At 39.4% G+C, this 18396-nt stretch overlaps 1 protein-coding gene across 1 annotated transcript in view; it reads right to left on the reverse strand.

Moving 5' to 3' along the window:
• LOC122791686 (xanthine dehydrogenase/oxidase-like) overlaps window positions 1-18396 on the reverse strand; it is a 1688659-nt gene that overhangs the window by 1063873 nt on the left and 606390 nt on the right. Inside the window, exon 12 of the mRNA XM_044059558.1 lies at window positions 5855-6006. Within this exon, the coding sequence (XP_043915493.1) occupies window positions 5855-6006 (152 nt within the window). The remainder of the gene's footprint in view (window positions 1-5854; window positions 6007-18396) is intronic.

Genomic DNA, 18396 nt, shown 5'->3' on the forward strand with positions numbered 1-18396 from the left:
CACTAGCCTGAAACATGAATTTTAAGTCCTCTTACAGAGGCTATTCAACATTATCCTTAAAGCAGTCATTGTGCCTGATGAATGGAGAACAGAAGCAGCCATTTCCTTGTACAAAATTGGGGTTACAACAGACACAGATAATTACAGAAACATAAGCCTGACCAATCTCATCTGGAAGGCTATGAAAAGGATTAATTATATAACTAATAAATAGGGATATAGGTGACCTACAGACTCTAGACCCAAACCAGTTTAGATTTGTCAAGGGTAGGTTATACCTACTTAACCTGGATGACTTCTTGAAAAAGTTACTGAGGCAATGGATGATGGCAAATCAGTGTGTATTGCCTATCTGGACTTTGTAAAAAGCAATCAACACTATCCCACACTCAGGCATGATAGATAAACTCTCCCAATTAAATATCAGCCACATTGTAACTTGATGGATACAAATTAGCTCACAAACAGAACACAGGAAGTGATGATGGGAGGATTTATCACCTCCTAAAGACCTGTCACTAGAGGGATGCCCTAGGGTTCAGTTCTCGGGCAACTTCTCTTTGGTAATTACTTCTAAGACATCAAAAATATTGTTAAGGGATTGTGTCTGACCAAGTTTGCAGATGACTGCAAACTTGGTGACATCATAGACTCCCGAGAGGACACTATTATCCTACATGATAATCTGTTCCAAACAAATAGCTAGTACCAAAACACTGGACCAAAACTAAATGTTAAGAAGTCTATAATTGTATATTTCAGTAGGTATTACAAATTTTGAAGCTACTACCTCAAACTCCCTGCTGGAGAACTGATCCAATACTCAGAGATATCGGAACCGATTTGGACAATGAACTGTCCTTTGATCACCACATATCCACTGTTGGAAGAAGTTCTTTCATATCGCACAGCTTATATTGAAGTGCACGGTGCCCAGATCTAGGGACATTCTTGTTCAGCTCTACTCAGTACTCATTAGGTCAATCATTCAACATAATGTCCCTATTATTATGTACCTGTACCAACACTTGTCACAGCTGGAATGAGTGCTTCCTCAATTAAAAAAAATCAAGGGCTTAAATCTTAAAAACTAAACAGACCATCTCAAAGTCTTGTCTCTCTTCTCAACATCATACAGGCTATTGAGATGGACTGTTCAATCTTAGCCTCCATATGGGTTTTGTACCAAGTGAATGGAGGACAGCCACAGCCATTCCCCTGCATAACAGAGAAACTTCCACAAACCAAGACAATTACACATTCATAAGACTGGCTAGCCTCATATGCAAAGCCATGAAAAGACTTATCATGGAACTAATCAATCAAAACATAGGGAACCTCCAAACACTAGACATGTCTTAGTTTGGATCCATCAACGGCAGGCCATGCTTACTAAACCTTGTGGAGTTTTTGAAAAGGCCACCAAACCAATGGATGAAGGCAAAATGATACACACTGCATACATTGACCTGGCTAAAACTTTTGACACATTCCTCACTCAAATATAGTAAAAAAGACAAATAAACTGGTAATAAACCCCTGAGTCACCTACTGGATTTCCAACTGGTTCACAGATAGGATGCAGGAAATCAAAACTGGGGAAGCTACTTCCACAAAGAGACTACTCACCATTTGAGTCTCCCAGGGTTCTGTGCTGGACCTCTTCTGTTTGGCATTTACCTTTTTAAAGCAAAAGCTGATTTCAAAGGGCTTTGGCTGACTAAGTTTGCAGATGACTGCAAGCTATGAGCAGTCATTGAATACCCAAATTACTTAACTGTTCTGCAGGAATGTTTTCCCCACATAAATAATTGCAAGCAAACTCATGGACTGAAACTAAATGCCAAAAAATGCATTGTATCTTTTGGGAAGTCATCTACCACAGTATACTACCATATTGACAATATGCCCCTAAAAGTTGACCAGTTATTAGGGATTTGGTAACATATAAACAGTGATCTGACTTTTGACTAACATGTGTCCATTGCTTTAAGAAAGTCATTCGATATTGCACAGCTTATAAACAAAGGGATTGTGTCTATATCTAGGGATGGCATTACCCCCCTTTAATCAGTCTTCATTAGGCCAATCATTGAATATAATTCCCCCACTGGCATGTATCTGTCCAGATGCAAGCAACAACTGAAACACCTGCAAATATATTTTACTAAAGGAGACAAGGCTTAAACAATATGTCCTACATGGACTGTCTCAAACCCCTGTCACTATACTCAGCATCCAAATAGCTGCTAAGAGGTGATCTGTGCCTAGCATACAAGGCATCCCTTGACCCAATATTGATGGATTTACTATGCATCAGCAAGTCAAATGACATCAGAAATACTCAGTGTAGGGATCTAAAGCTCTTCTGCGCATCAACAGAACAGTTTGGAGGGACAAGTATATTTCATAGAGGATACCGCAGCTCTGGAACAGACACTCCTAAAACAAAGTTCATCCCTGTCCATATTCAAGCACAATTTGGATCTATGGATGGGAAACAGAAGATTTACCCTGCCCTCTCTACTATTAATGGGCAGAGACAACTCCTAAATGCTTTATTCCATGCATGGGCTGCCTCAAATTATTTATGGCATGATTGTTGTTATTCTCATTAGAGGTAATATATAACTGTCGGCCATGGAATGGGTAAGATCAATCTCTAACCAAATGGGATAGGTTAATTTGAGCACAAAAAAAGGGAAACCGGCTAGGCTTAAAATGGCCCACAATGGCAACTGGCCTAGTATTTGTCTATGAACCTATGAGAGGTGCCTTGTACATAGTACCTCAACGCACCCTGTTCTATCAGACCCGATGATATCAGAAACACTCACTCAAGGGACCCTAATCTCTTGCAAGATTAACAGAACAAGCTGGAGGGATAGGTATGTATGACAGAGAATAATACCACTTCTATGGAACAGACGTCCCCTCCACATAAAGAAGACACTTCTCTTACTCTATTCAAATGTAACTTGGATGAATGAATGAATGAGTAGCCATAAATATACCCTGATTTAGCACCAATGTACCTTCTGCATAGGAAAACATTTAAACATATACTTGTCTGACCCATCTTTGGAGATTCATATTTCAAAATATAAGGGCTAATAATAGTAATCATGGGATCTTAAGATCCTTACAGGTCAATAGCCTAGCAAACACCTATGAACCTAAGTATAGTTATGGTACTGCTGTGACCTGTACCAGCACCAATAAACATGACATCATCATTATCGGACATCTGTCACCCCAGCTTTACTGTTGAACATTCGGTTCGTACTGTTCATAAACCTGGTAAATAACAATGGCACTAGTATTTTAATACTTAATTTGTGAAGGACTTAAAACTCATAGCCCTCAAATGTCCATCTCCAAAATGTGGAATACTTCCTCCCATTATGTGGAACAAATGGGTCAGCTGTGGAACACTTGCTAACAGCTGCAACTGGCAGGCTCGCATACAGTTAAAATGTGTTACTTTGTGATTCAGTATTTACCACTGATGTTAGTTAAAAAAATTCTTAAAATGACTTTAGTGACAAGCCCTTTCAATGTGGCTCAGCATGGAACATGAACCTTTTAATACTCAGAAAGAGGAATATTCTTCATAACGAGGTACATTTAAGACATGCTAGAACAACAATAAAATATAGTTCCATATTATTCCTTTGCATTCTTAGATGGAAGTAGCCAGGGAACCAAGAAATACCTTAGTGAGATACCCATGATGGCTTTGGGGAGATTTAAAACAAAGCTCAAGTGCACCGTTCATTTACATTTCACCTCTGCTCTCAGTGACACTAACAAAAGTTATATTATGAGCATAGTTTTGTGTCAAGCCATGCTATCTGCTATGATGCAATTTACAGAGTGGGGGGATGCAAGGAATGCAAGTTTTATTTAAATCTCTTTATAACAGCTTCTCCTATGGGTTACAAGTAACCAGGAGCGCATCACCATTTTTCTGCACAGGCAATAGTATGGCTGTATAATCTAATTTAATATCTCATTAAGATAAGAAATGAAATCAACAGCAGTATAAAATGTTGTTAACCTTCTGAAAAGATTGTTAACCCTTCCAAAATGGGTTATAAACAAAATGACAGTAAAGAAGGGAGTGTTGCAGAATCAGAACCTTATAAAAGTATACTAATTTTTTATTTATTTACCATAAACTTACACAATTTTATGTTTCATTACTTTGGTATGTGTTAAGTCATTGTCCTAGTACGAATAAGATTATATTCCCATCTTGTGAACAGTCATGGCATATAATGTCAGACATTTTAAGAAACAGAAATTACAAATACTGAATAAATGTAAAATGGATGAAAGATGAAAAAATGCAAATAAAGATACAAATGCATACATGCGCGTGTGTAAGTGCACACACATGCACACATATTTCTGCTATTGCTAGGCAATGGAAAGATGGCAGCACTTTCATCTGATGCCTTATAGTGCTGTTAGCAGTAATATGTAATGGTTGTGAAGGCTGCATTTGTGACCACCTTAGAGTGTGAAACGTTCTTTTGAACAATGTCAATGGTTAAGTTCCCTTTTAAAGAGAGTGCAGTGAAAATTGAATTTAATTATATTAACTAAAGAAATGAAGTGCTTTGTTCATCTATTAGGGTGCTAGTGTCTTCTGCAGTTCAGATGAACAAGGGCTTGAACTTCACTTTTAATCCATGTTTTTTTTTTCATTTTGAGGGAAACATGGAACAATTTAAATAATTATGGGTACAAAGCTGACAAATTAGATGTCAGCAAAGAAAAGCAGCTTGCATTCTGTTGTAACTCTCCACTTAATTTGCCTCTCATTTCTGATTTATACATATGTTTGCCTCTTGACTTATGGTCTTGAGACAAACAGGGCTACAAAGGGACATCACAATTTAAAAAGAAGGTTAATAATAAACACTCACTGCTAATTCCCTATAAAATAAGGGATCCTATTGAACTGTCGACAGCTTAGATTGTCGAATGCTTAATCATCGACACCTAAGCGTTGAATGCTTACAATAGCGAACAGCCACATCATCAAATTGTTTCCTCGTGGCCGTTATCGGGGATTTGCCCTTTCTCCAATTTACAGTGATCACGGCATTGGTATATTTAGTTGGGGGGGGTGGGGGGCACAGCCCCCACTATGTTTAGATGTGTTTGTTTATTTTGTTTACGGACGGCCACTTGAATTCTTTCCCGAGGAAAGAATTCAATGATGTGGCCATTCACTGTTGTTAGTTTTCAATGCTTAGGTGTCGATGTTTTAGGATGTCCACACAACTCAATGCCTACTTTTAAGTCAGTAATGGCATTTGAGTGGCAAGGAGAGTGAATTAAGAGTGTTTGAAAGTAGTACTGTAGTTCTATATATTCTATGACTGAAGAATATTATTAATGAATTAAAATAAGCAGAACATAGTGTTAGAAGGTAATTGTGAAAAACATGTCTCCGAATCTGCATGATAGTTCATTCTGAAGACAACAATCAGTAAATTGTTATACATCACTGCAACTACTTTACAATCCCATTCAAACACACATGAATAGTGTATGCTTTGACTTTTAATGAAATGTTACTAGCCTGTGCTTCTCGGTCAGTGCAGGAAACACTGAAGCCATTTTAGTTATTATTTCATACACAATGTGTCCAGAACACTGTAAACATGAACTAAAATATTGGATTCTCTTTCCTGTTTTTCTTTGAACTTAAAATTATGAATGTACGTATATCTCTTCAGACACTTTTCAAACACTGATACTTAGGCTCACAATGATATAATGATGCTTAATTTACTCTGGGATGTAGATTGCAAGACTTTTCATCATTATAATTACTTACAGCAACATTTCTGATCTGTTCTCCAGCAAACCATTTTAACTGCTCGAGGACAGCCTTAAACGTCTCTGTTTGGTATTCTGGAAACTTTTCAACAGCCTTCTGTAGAACATTTTTAATGAACGTTAGAGTGCAGGCACCACCAAAAGTTATTCCTAGAAAGAAATAGAAGAAAACAAAAATCACTGAAAAGTAATGTCATTCTTTTTCTTACAAACACATGTGTGCGCAGGCGCGCGTGCGCGCACACACACACACACACACACTAGTTTGAATTAACAGTACAATAAACAAATGTACAAAACATAACTTCATATAATTAAATCATTTAATATAAGAAAGCTCATATATAAAAATATATAACAGTTAAGTATTCATAAGTAAACATGATGCATTGACATCTTCCATTTGTAAGCCGAACTAAATGCAAATGTACCTCCTTCATACTACTGCAGTAGAAGCCTTGAAAACATTTATATTCATGCAGAACACATTTTAATAATATACTTACCTCTTCTCTGCTTGTCACATGCCCTCTTGAATACCTCACTGGATTCTCAATCTGTAACATATTCTTGTCATCTATTTTATGGGTCCATAACCCTCTCTGTGAAAAAATGCTATCAGTGATGCAGAGAATACTTAGTGTTTATGATCTGACTGTGTCATGTCCTTTCAAATCTTTGATTCCTGTTTAAAATGACACTTTCACATCTCACTGGCATGATTTTGTTCTCCAGTATCATGTCACCAGTATCCTCTGTGGTTTCATATCAGAAATGTTCTAGAAACTGTAATTTCGGGGCATGTTCCTTCATTTGTACTTCACAGATCTTTCTAGCAGCTTTTATCTAATTTCTTCTAGCAGCCTGATGTCATTTTCTTTATATGGCCTCCAGAACTACACTCAGAACAAAATGTATGGTCTGACCAAGACCACAGTTCAAACATGGAAGTGTTATCTTTTTATTTTAGGAAATTAGCCCTCTGAGGATATACTCAAATATTCTCTTTTCTGTTGCCATTGCCCCCTCATTCTGCTCCCGGTGATCTAGTCCAGGTGTGATCAGCACTCCTAGATATTTTCCTACTCTATTGTCATTAGTATGTTTCCTCACAATTGAAAATTCAGGCATATATTTTTGTAAGTCCAGGACTTTGCATTTCTGCCCTGAACCTCAAACATCCTTTGCTAAACTCTCATACCCAGCTTCTACTACTGCACCTATCATTATCTCATCATCAAAGTGGTAAATCCTGTTTTCTACTATCTCAGAAATGTCTCAGACAAGCATACTGAAAAGTACTGACCATGGACAGATGCCTGGGAAACTCAACTAGTCAGTGCCCTTATTAATTTTATTGACCCTCTCACCAAAGCTCTATATATCCTAACAATCAACCAGTTGTCCAATTCCTTATCCTGGGTTCTAACCCCAAACCCTCTAGTTTCCTTATCAGTCTTCCCATGTCAAACTTAGTCAGTCTTTGCTGTAGCTCAAGTAGATACTGTCTATTGATATTCCCATGTCATATTCATCCATGACCTAATAACGCCGAATCAGGTTTGACTGACAGGTTCATCTGGCTGTGATCCTGTGCTGGTTCTTTATTTACAGATTGCCTTCCTTGTCTTGAAATGGTCCCAGGCTTCCCCTAAAGATTCACACAATGACTTTTCCCTAACACTATTAAAATAACAAGCTTGTAGTTCAGAGGATTATGTTCACTCCCCCTTCTCCAGATGCCTGTTAAAGATCTCTATCAGAAGGTCATCCAACACACTGTACAGACTTCTGAGGCATCTGAGAGGAAGGCGTATCTCTCAACCTCTTTGTGCAAGAACTATGAACAAAGCCAAAAATAATGGTGGGACAAAGGCCCAAAAGTAGGGATAGATTTTAAATATTGCTCTCACAAATTTAGAAAGTTGCTAGAGTAACAGGATTTGTTGTACCATGTATTTTCTGAAAGATATGATGTCTGAAACTCAAATGTATGTCATTATCTTAGTTACTTCAATCCTAAGTGATTTGCCAGAGAACCACACATTTTATGGGAAACAGACCAAAAACATGAGGCAAAAATCTAGAAATTCTGCAAAAATTTGGAAAGTTGAGAGGTATGGAGTAAGCCCATCTACCTTTTATGCGTGTTCCTCCCGAAAGGCCATCAGTTCGCTATGAACCTCCTACCACTCTATCCTGATGTCAGTCTTGTGTTCAACCCATACGGCCCTGCCTTCCACCCAGCACAGCACCCTCTCCTTGCTTTCCTTTTTGAAGACTGAAAAAATGTATTTGTTCAGTGTATCTCTGCTTTCTTCCCATTATTCTGGGTACTCCTAATCATCTTCACACAGCCTAGCCAGCTGTGTTCTTCCATTCCTTCTTTCTGCTTTGTACTTACAAAGCCATTGCTTCAATTCATGATCATTTTGCTAACTCAGTTTCAACTTAAATATTTGCTATCCTTTATGTCAGCTTCCTCATACTCTGCCCTCCCCATCTGCACATCCTTTTTTCCAAATCTTGGTCAACATATATTTTGCTCTAACAGCTGGACAAATTCCAATGTAGCCATAATGGTCATCTTCTCTTTCTGCCTTTCTACCTCTTTGCCTCATTTTCATTTATTACCCTAGGTGCTCCACACACACACACACACACACACACACACACACACACACACACACACACACACACACACACACACACACACTGTTATTGCTTTTCTCTCTCAGTTACCACTGAGTCTTCTAACTTCTGCTAACTTATTCTTGACCAACAGTACATAATCCAATATTTAACTCCACCTCCATCATATTTTCCTTTTTACTTTTAACCTTCCCCAACTCTAAGCCCTGCGGTGACATGATGACATGATCACTACTAGCAAAATGGTGTCTCAGCCTAGCTTGCATCCATGACACCCTCTGCATTGGCTAGAAACTTGTCCAGAGATCTATACTTTATGACACAATCTTCTTCTAGTTGACTGAACCACTCATGGTCCAAGATCTCAATCAACCCCCATTCCACCTCTATCCTAGAGATCAGAAGCTTCCCTTCTGCTTCTGTCAGATTTAGATTTCCCTATGAATATAACCCTCTTCTTTCTATCCCATGACTCCATTTCCCATTCAGTCTCTCATCCTCTTTTCCTTCTCATGGATGATACATTCTATCAGTCCACTAGAGTTCATCTTTTTCCTGTACATTAACTATAATGGCAATTAACATACCTTCTTACCTTAGCTGTACCTTTACTCCATTCCTATGTTATTTAGGAAGGCTGTTAGAATTTGTATTCTAACCTTGCTGCTAATCATTACATTAGTGGCCTCCCATTGAAATTTCTTATATTATATTATATTATATTATATTATATTATATTATATTATATTATATTATATTATTATTATATCATATTATATTATATTATATTATATTATATTATATTATATTATATTATATTATATTATATTATATTATATTATATTATATTATATTATATTACATTATAATCATGACTGGCATTCCCAAAGGTTGTCTATTCTCAACTTACAGGTTCATAGGTTCATAGGATGATACTAGGCTATTGGCCTGGAGGCCCTTATAAGCTTAGCCAAAAATTTTGTCCATGTTTTCACAAAGTCAACAACTGTTTCCTCTGTCCAGTAGGGACACAGGTGGGTTCTCAGGGGTGTATTTTCTGTTTCCCATCCAGTCATCGAGGTTCCTCTTAAAGAGGGCTAATGAGTCTATTCCACAGATGAGGGAGTCTTTGTCACAGACCAGGTTGAGGCCTTGTGTGTGGGTTGTGTGGGTGGAGTTTGATTTATGGATACGCAGCAACTCTATCAAGGTTGGGTCTAAGATGGCCTTGTATGTCAGACACAGGTCATTCTGAGCAGTCTGTATGAAACTGAGTACAGGGATAGGGCTTTTAGCCTATTTGTATAGGCTAGGTGTTTGACACCCTGGATTTTCCTGATCAGGAACCTTTGTGGTCTCTCCAGCTGCTGCATGTGCTTGGCAAGGTACATGCCAAATGGGGCACTGACTCTGTAATGGGTCTGATAAGGAAGGAGTACAGGGATGTTATGACTTCCTTGTTCCTGGATGAACTACCTTTACTTATGAGGTGGGCCATATAGAAAGCCTTCCTTACAGCAGAGGCAATATGATGGTCAAAAGTCAGGTTGCTATCAACCTGGGTGCCCAAGTCCCTCTTGGGTGACTGCATGTTTAGTACTTTGTTATTACTGTGATAATTAGTGAGGATGCCATTTTCCCAAAAGGGGATAATGATGCAATTCTTGGCATTCAGTTTGAGGCCATGCTTCTGGCACCAGTCATTAGTCTAAGTAAGACCCTCTTGGAGGATGTTCACATCACTAGGGTAACTGAAGACAGTGCCCAGCTTGCAGTCATCTGCAAACATAGCCACAGACCATTGGTTTTGGCTTGCAATTCAGTAAAGTATATCCCAAATAGTAGAGGCCCCAAGACCTATCCTTGGGGTGCGCCAGTCTACTGCTATAGGTGGCCTTCCCTATTTTGACTGAGTGGGTTTTATCAGAGAGCCAGTCAGTTACCCATCTGGTAACATATGGGTTAATGCCTAGCTGGGAGAGTTTATCTTTTATACTTGAGTGGGGAATAGTGTCAAAGGCTTTGGCTAGGTCAAGGTAGGTGGTGTGCACTGTCTTCCCCTTGTGCATGGATTTGGTGACTGTGTTGAAGAAGTTGACCAAGTTTAACAGGCATGATCTCCCTTTGACAAAACCAAACTTTGTGGGGTCAAGTGTTTGGAGGTTGTCAGTGTCCCTGTTTATAAGGTCCATGTTTATAAGGTTCATGATAATGCATTCAATGGCCCTGCATATCGGGCTAGTTAGGCTTATGGGCCTATAATTGCCTGGGTCGGTGGACACTCCACCTTTGTGTAGAAGAATTACAGTGGCTGTCCTCCATTTAGCTGGGACAAAGCCAGTGCTCAGGCTTTGGTTGAATAGGGTGCCTAATGGTGCTGAGACCCCATGCCTCAGTTTATGTAGGACACAGCCAGGGATGTTGTCAGGTCCCATGGAGGCTGTATTTCTTTTGCCTTTGAGAGGGCATTAAAGAGCTGCTCCTTGGTGATGGGGGGGGGAGGCAGGTGCTTTGGATGTTCTGGTTTACTGATGGGGGGAACAGGGGGTGAAGTTTTCACTGAATCTGCCTGCCAGCAGGTTGGCTTTATCTATAGCATTTGTGTATGTGGTGCTCTTGACCACCAGTTCGGAGCAGACTTGAGTGTTACCTTTGAGATTGCAGATGTATGTGAAGCAGCCTTGTGGCTGTCTTTAGTGGATGTGGCCACTTTGGACTCAAAGTTAGCCTTAGAAGATTTCACACCTTATTTGCTTGTTCAGACAAAGGAGAGATCACTTCCAGATTGGCACTTGCTCCTTCTTGGTCCTGGACAGCAAGTTTTTCCTTTTATTATAGTCTGTTTATTGCTGCTGTCCACTAGACAGGTTTATTCTTTCTTAAGGAAGATGATTTGGTCCTGTCAGGTATTCCTGAGTCCATGCAGCTATGTGTGTGCTCATATAGTTTTTTGGTGTAGGCTTAGACATTAGTGCTAGTTCCAACTGAAGGGAGGTGGCTGTGAAGCTACTTATACCTGCTCTCAGGAGATTATAGTCAGCTTTGGAAAATGTTTTTTGTTTGACCTTGATGGGGGGGGGGGGGGGGGCAGGAGAGATGGTGACTTTGAAAGTGATCACTTTATTGCCGGATCTTACCAAGGAGGATGACACTGTAGGGGTGCAACAGTGGATACTCATCTTGGTTAGTACCAGGTCAAGGATATTTTCAGCTCTCGTGGGGGTGTCAACTAGCTGATCCAATGCATTGGCATTGACAAAGTTGAGGAATCTTTGGGCATTCACGTCTGGGCTAGAATAGGACTTCCACTTTCTGGTTGGATTGTTAAAGTCACCCAGGATAAGGGTACAGGGTGGAATCTTTGGATTCAAGTAAGTCCAGATAGGTGGAGTGGGCATCTTGAGTCATGGTTGGGGGTCTGTAGCTAGCTATAATTTGAATAGCTGTTTTGTCAACAGTTAACTGCACTTGGAGTGTCCCCTGTACGTCATACTGTTTGACCAGCCTGGAGGTGTGTATGTCTTTGATAAATATTGAAACTCCACGTCCTTTGGTTTTTGTAGTCCTCCATTTGGGGCCCTGAAAGTTTAGTAGGATGAGTAGCCTGGTAAGGCTGGTGTGCTCTCCACAGCTTTGAACCAGGTTTCAGTGACTGCACAAATGTCAGCATCCTCCAGGGTGAGGAATGCTTGCTATGAGTGCAGTTTCATGCTAAGACTCTTAGCGTTTAGCAGCATGACCTTTAAATTTGGTTTAGAAGAATTTTTCAAGCTGGCAATTTTGTGCTCATGACTTTGCCTAAAAAGACACTATGGGGAAGGCAAGAGCCTTTGCCAGAAGCCTGAAGCCCAGGTGAGACAGATGAAAGACATCTCTGGCAAGGCATCATGGTTTGTCAATGATGTCCTCCCAGACTGTCAGATACTGGATTCCCTTGGAATGACACCAGAAACTAAGCCAATTGTTAAAGTCAATCATTTTCTGTTTGTATTGAGACATCATTCTGGGTGATGGTAGGATGCTGCTTAAGGATATGGGCCATAACTGCCTGGGATACATATTCCGTGAGCTCAATCATGTCTCTCTTCATATAGTCCAGAGAGGTATGTCCCAAGTCATTCACACCAACATGGACTATGACAGAGTCATAACAGCACCTGTTGTTAAGAGACTTGAGTGCATGTGTGATATGGTGGATTCTAGCACCTGACAAGCAACTTACAGTGACTTTCTCCTTGTCTAGCCTGGTGAGGAGCATATCTGTGTGTCTCACAATAGTCTCCTATGACTAATATGTTTGGATTGTGGCTGGGCCCTAGAGGCTGTGAGACACATGCATGTGTACTATGTGTGGTGCTTTGTGCTGTGAGTTGTGATGTGCATGTGGGTTTTTGCTTCTGAGGTCTTTTTTGTTTACGTATGTTCTTGTGAGAACTGCCGCATATGTAGGAGTGTGTTGTACAGGTGTGAGTGATGTTAGATTTGTGGTGTTTGTAGTGTTTGCACAGACAATCTTCTCAGTGCCAGATGTACTGGCTTGTGATTGAGAAAGCAAGAATTCTAGGTTCTTAATGTAACTGCATCTCTCACATATTGTGTTCTCAGGTGGTAGTAGTAGAGAGTTGCCCACGTACATGAGGCAGTTGCTACACTGTCTCAGGATGCCCATATCAACCAGACTAGCAGGAGAAACCATAGGAAATTGCCCATCCATGGCTGTCAGAATCTGTGGAAGAGATATCAGTGATAGTAGAGTGGGTACTATCTGAGGAGAGTACCTATAGGTGTGAGTAGGGCTGGATAAAATCAATACAGTAGCTGAAAGGTGAACGTCACTTACACAGGAGTTCTGGTAAGGGAAAAATGCAGCTGAAATACCTCCCAAAGGGTTAAATCAGTGCAGAAGCAGTGTGCAACATACAAATAAGCACAAACCCATGCAAACATGAGGTTTATATCCCATAAAAACAAAAGTAAAATAGAAACACTAGAATTGACCAATCAACCCTTGTCCCTGAGCTCTTAGATAAAAACACCCTATGTCAGACCAGTTCTAACCAGTTAAATTTACTCCCACTAAGTGCAGGCAGGCCCCAGCCAATACAAGATGGTATAGCAGGAAACACAGGAATCACACAAACAGATATGGATACAGCAAAATCTATAACCAGACTATGCTAAAGATATTTAAATTCTGTTTATGTCAATTTAACACAGAAGAACAGATACACACTTAAATATAACAGTAGCAAACAAGAGTAAATTGATTTAAACAAATTGACTAATTAACCAATGAAAAGCTCATAACCGAGTCCTGTTCCAGCAACCTTCAATCAGACGATTTCTAATTGCACACTCCTGCCACTAGGGTGCAGGGGAACCCTCTCTAACAAAAGATGGCCTGGTTTAGTGCTCAGGTTATACAAACAGATCTATATTCAGCAGGTCTGAATTTAGCCTATGTTACAGCAAACAAAGTGCACCAATTTCAGAAAGAAACAGTTCAAATAAGCAGGCACAATAAACCTTCAACCAGAAATTCCCAGCTCAGAAGGGCAGAAATTTTCCCTCTCCTCCCACAAGAGTACAGACCATAAACTTTGTTAATGTAAAATAACTGGTCTGAAGACCACATGTTTAAACCAGAACTAAGACACTTTTAGAATAACAGACACACTAAGCCTTCAACCAGCAATTCCAAACTTAGAAGGATGTAAGCTACCTCTCCTGCCACAAGAGTGTAGACCACAAACCTTCCTAATGTAAAACAACTGACCTGAAGCCCAAGTGCTTAAATCAAAAGGCTTCGAATGACAGTTGCAATTTAATCGGACTACTAGGAAGCAGTAATAAATGCAGCAGAATAAATGCAACTGAATACTTTTAGGAATAAGCAGCAAAAGCAAAATAAAGTAGGAAGAAACACAAATACAGTAAAAGAAGATGAATAAGGTGTATTTTTTGTTTTGTTTTTGGTAAAGTGGGATGGGAGGAAGCAAGATAATTCAAGGTTGAAAAACTAAGGGGGTAGGCCTTCCCAAATGATCTCTCTCTGCTCAGTGGAATGAGCTGATGAGATGTTACTGGGAGGAGTGTCCAAAATGAGATTTATAGTAAGGGTGGGCAACTCAAAAACCACCAGATTTAAGAATACAACAAGAATTGGGCTGATGAGAGGGAAAAAGTTCAGCCAGAGATCAACAATATTCAGAGCAAGCAGGCCAAACACTTCAGCTAAATAGAGATATTTTTTTTATATAAAAGAGTAATGCTGTTTCTCAGCTCCCCCCACTAATTAACTGATGTTATTCACAGTTTGCAAATGAATTCTTTGTTAATTTTTTAACTGACTCTAGCCTAGCCAAGAACTCTTAAAACTCCAACAGAACAGAAAACTTAAAACAAAACAAATGTAATACTAAAATAAGATACAAAGCAGTAGTGATCAAGCCTTAAATGAAGAGCTTCATAAGTATTAACTGTCTATTCAATACTTATCTGAAACCTTTCCCCAATTAATTAAATAGAATTATCACATCTTTGACATTAACTTTTATAACTATTGTGTACCACTCATGAAAGTTTCAAATTATGTTACTCTAATTCTCTGATCCATAAAGATCAGTCGCATGAAATTTCAGCTTTCAGCAAAAACTAAAGCTATAAGATAAATCTTAATAAAGTCATGTTTTCTAATATTTTCACACAATTTCATGAGCCTGGGGTCTATATTAGTTCACCGAAATGGCATTCCAGCAAACAACTAATCAACGACTGGTAATCAGCAATAATTGTGTCAGCAATTCACTGAATTTACTAAAGGCAATGAAATAGTTGCCTGAAGCACAACAGACCAACATACAGTTAAATCAAACCTACCCAAGTAGGGGGCTTTGCCCCCCCACATCCCCCCTAACTATATACACCAACTCCGTGATCGCACTACAGTGGAGAAAAGGGCAACATTCTGTATTTGTCTGTTGTGCTTCAGAAAACTATTTTTCATTAACATTTGTTGTATATCCTGTTTAATTTGGGATGCCACAGGACAGTTTTGTTCCTAGGGTTTAATTAATAATTCCCACATGGCTCACATCTACTTATATTAGTTCAGTACTTGTTCTTCTTGAAGTGTATTGGTCATTTTCTGAAGTGCTTTTGTTTTACAACTACTTTCATTGACAGTTATACTCCTTATGGTGGTGTAGCTGATAGCTTTGTTACCTCACAGCAAGAGGTTCCCCTGTTCAATTCTTGGTTGTGGTGCGTTCTATGTAGAGTCCGCATGTCCTCCCTGTGTTCGTGTGGGTTTCATCTGAGTGTTCTGGTTTCCTCCCACATTTCAAAGACATGCAGTAGGTAGATTGGACACTCTAGATTGGCCATAAGTTTGAGTGTGTGTGTGGAAGATCTACCACAGCAGGGCTAGCCACCCATTGGTGTAAACCTTGGATCTACATGATTGTCACTGTTGAAGTGACACCATGACCCCATGTGAAAAAGTGAGAAAAAAAGGGTTGGGGATGGATGGATGGATGGAATCATGTCATCAGTATGCTGCCTTTTAACTATTGGGTCTAACAATTTGCTTGGTTTGTTACTGTGGCCCTCTCCAGACATGTGCAGCCTTGTATTATCCAAAACGGTTTACTATCAAAATGTCGATCACCCATCGTCGAATGTACATACTGTCGACTCCTTTATCCGAAAGCTGTAATGCCAATTCCTCAAGATATCGAACTAAAACCCCGAACGTCGACATTTCCGACCGCTACACCACAAAACAAGTGCTACCATGGGTCCAACGGGGGGCGAGATTTTGCATTTCGGAATATCGGTGTTCGACATCCCAACAGTCGCTGTTCGGAGTTTGCGGTAGTGGTGTCGATGATGGGCGATCGACATTTTGATAGTAAACCATCCAAAACAATGCCTCTTTTCAAAGGATGTCTGTATATATTTCTCTAATGCTATTTTCAATAGCTCCTTCAGTGCAGCTATCTATATATCCTCATAGCGTAGGTATATTTCTTTTGCTGCTGTACACAATTTCCTCCAAACCAATTTGTATAGTTGCCATGGTAACATGTGCTATCATCTGTAAATATTGGAAATCAGGCCTGATATAAAACTTGGGTAAATATTTTAAATATGTATGTACACTATTACAGTAAAGCAAGAAACACAAATATGTGGATGTTTTTCAGGAGTTTTGATCAATTTGCCTATACTATCAGGTTTGTTGTATGTGAGATGGTTAGATATTTATTGTTGTGTTAATAATAGTTAGGCACTGTCCAAAAGATGGTTTCTGAATGTGAGCTGTTCGCTTTGCTATATATACATTAAGTATTTATTTTCTTGGGATATGTTATAGTTTGTTAACCCTCTTGTCCTGTTTATATAAAGTGTTTATGCTACATAGTCTGACATAGCAGTTAATGCAGAGGGATAAGGCTGTGAGCTTTAGTTCCTGTGGTACAGGGTTTTATGCCCTCAGCCCTCATTTGCCTACTTTGTCACCTTGAGCAAGTCACTTAACCAGAAAATATTTGAGAGTGATTAGGAATTTGGGATTGGCTCCTCAATGGCCCTCTGCACTGCAAAACCAGTAGCTAACTATGGTTTGTTATGATTGTCTATTTTACTTACAATAAAGATGGATTAAAAAACAAAAAGAAAGTGAAAAAAAGCAAACAATTTGTCTAACTTTCAGTGCATGAATAAAGGCATGGAGCATAGCAGATTCTGCCTAATATACTTCTGAGAGAGTCTGGGTTGTGTGCAATTACAGGATTTGCTTGCTGTTGTCTTCAGGTGCCAGGGGCTTAGTAGTTAAGGAGAAATCAAGCTGAGCTGCACTCGTGGTCAAATAAGGCACAGAGGAGTACTGAGACTGCAAATGGGAAGACAACAGCAGATAGTCCAGCCTACTGTGGGTATAATTTCCTTTGGCTGCAAAAGATTAGCCCTGGTCTAAGGCACAAATACCCCCCCAAGGGTCAACCAGCCTTGAAGAACGTATCTCCTATTTCAATATTAAATGGGATTTAATATGCCCCTCTGTCATCTGGCTGGATCTGTCCAGCTCTCTGTCAGGCACTATGTTAAATTTCCCACCGAGATGAACAGGGATATTGTCAATATTAGAGACTCTGAATGAATTAAGAACTAAAATGTTAGTGCAGCATGGTTGTGCTCATACATGTCCCTGTGCACTCACTCAGCCTTTTCGTTTAGGGCTTGTCAATACAGGCAGCCTCTCCCCCTTTTAGACTTACTAGCCAGAATACAAGCCACAGTTTTTCTCAGAATGCTTTTCAGACACCTGCTTTGCATCTTTACACCTTTATTTCCTGAATTAAAACTACATCTGCTTTTGTTTTTTAAAATAATGTTGCATTGCATTTTACTGTATAATTAATCTTTTAGTGTTTAATGTCACTATATTAATTTGTTTTATATACCTATCACTTCAGCAAACAAACTAAACTACTATACTACTGGCTGAATAACTATGATCCCGACTGTAAACTAATTCTGCATCTGCAGTTGTCTAGCAACCAAGAGGCATTATACAAAGCAATGGTGCACTCAGTTAATGACAATTTTAAAATGGCTCCCTATTGAAATGTCAGCATTTGAAATATTGACTGCCGACACACCAAAAAGAAGATCAAAAGTATAGAAGACTGAATCTCAAACATTACTCTTCTCCTTTATACTTCTTTTTTGTAGGGGGCGAGCCTCTCTACTCCCCCATATGTGGTGGGTAAGTCACTATACCCCAAACTTATATATACTACCCTCAATATTACCATACCAAGGATAAAAGGGAATATTCCGAGAAATGGCCATCTTGGACTTAGTATATGTATAGCAGTCATT

This window comes from Protopterus annectens, chromosome 1.part2, assembly GCF_019279795.1.
Source record: "Protopterus annectens isolate FY-2018-M chromosome 1.part2, PAN1.0, whole genome shotgun sequence".
Classification (NCBI taxonomy): Eukaryota; Metazoa; Chordata; order Ceratodontiformes; family Protopteridae; genus Protopterus; species Protopterus annectens.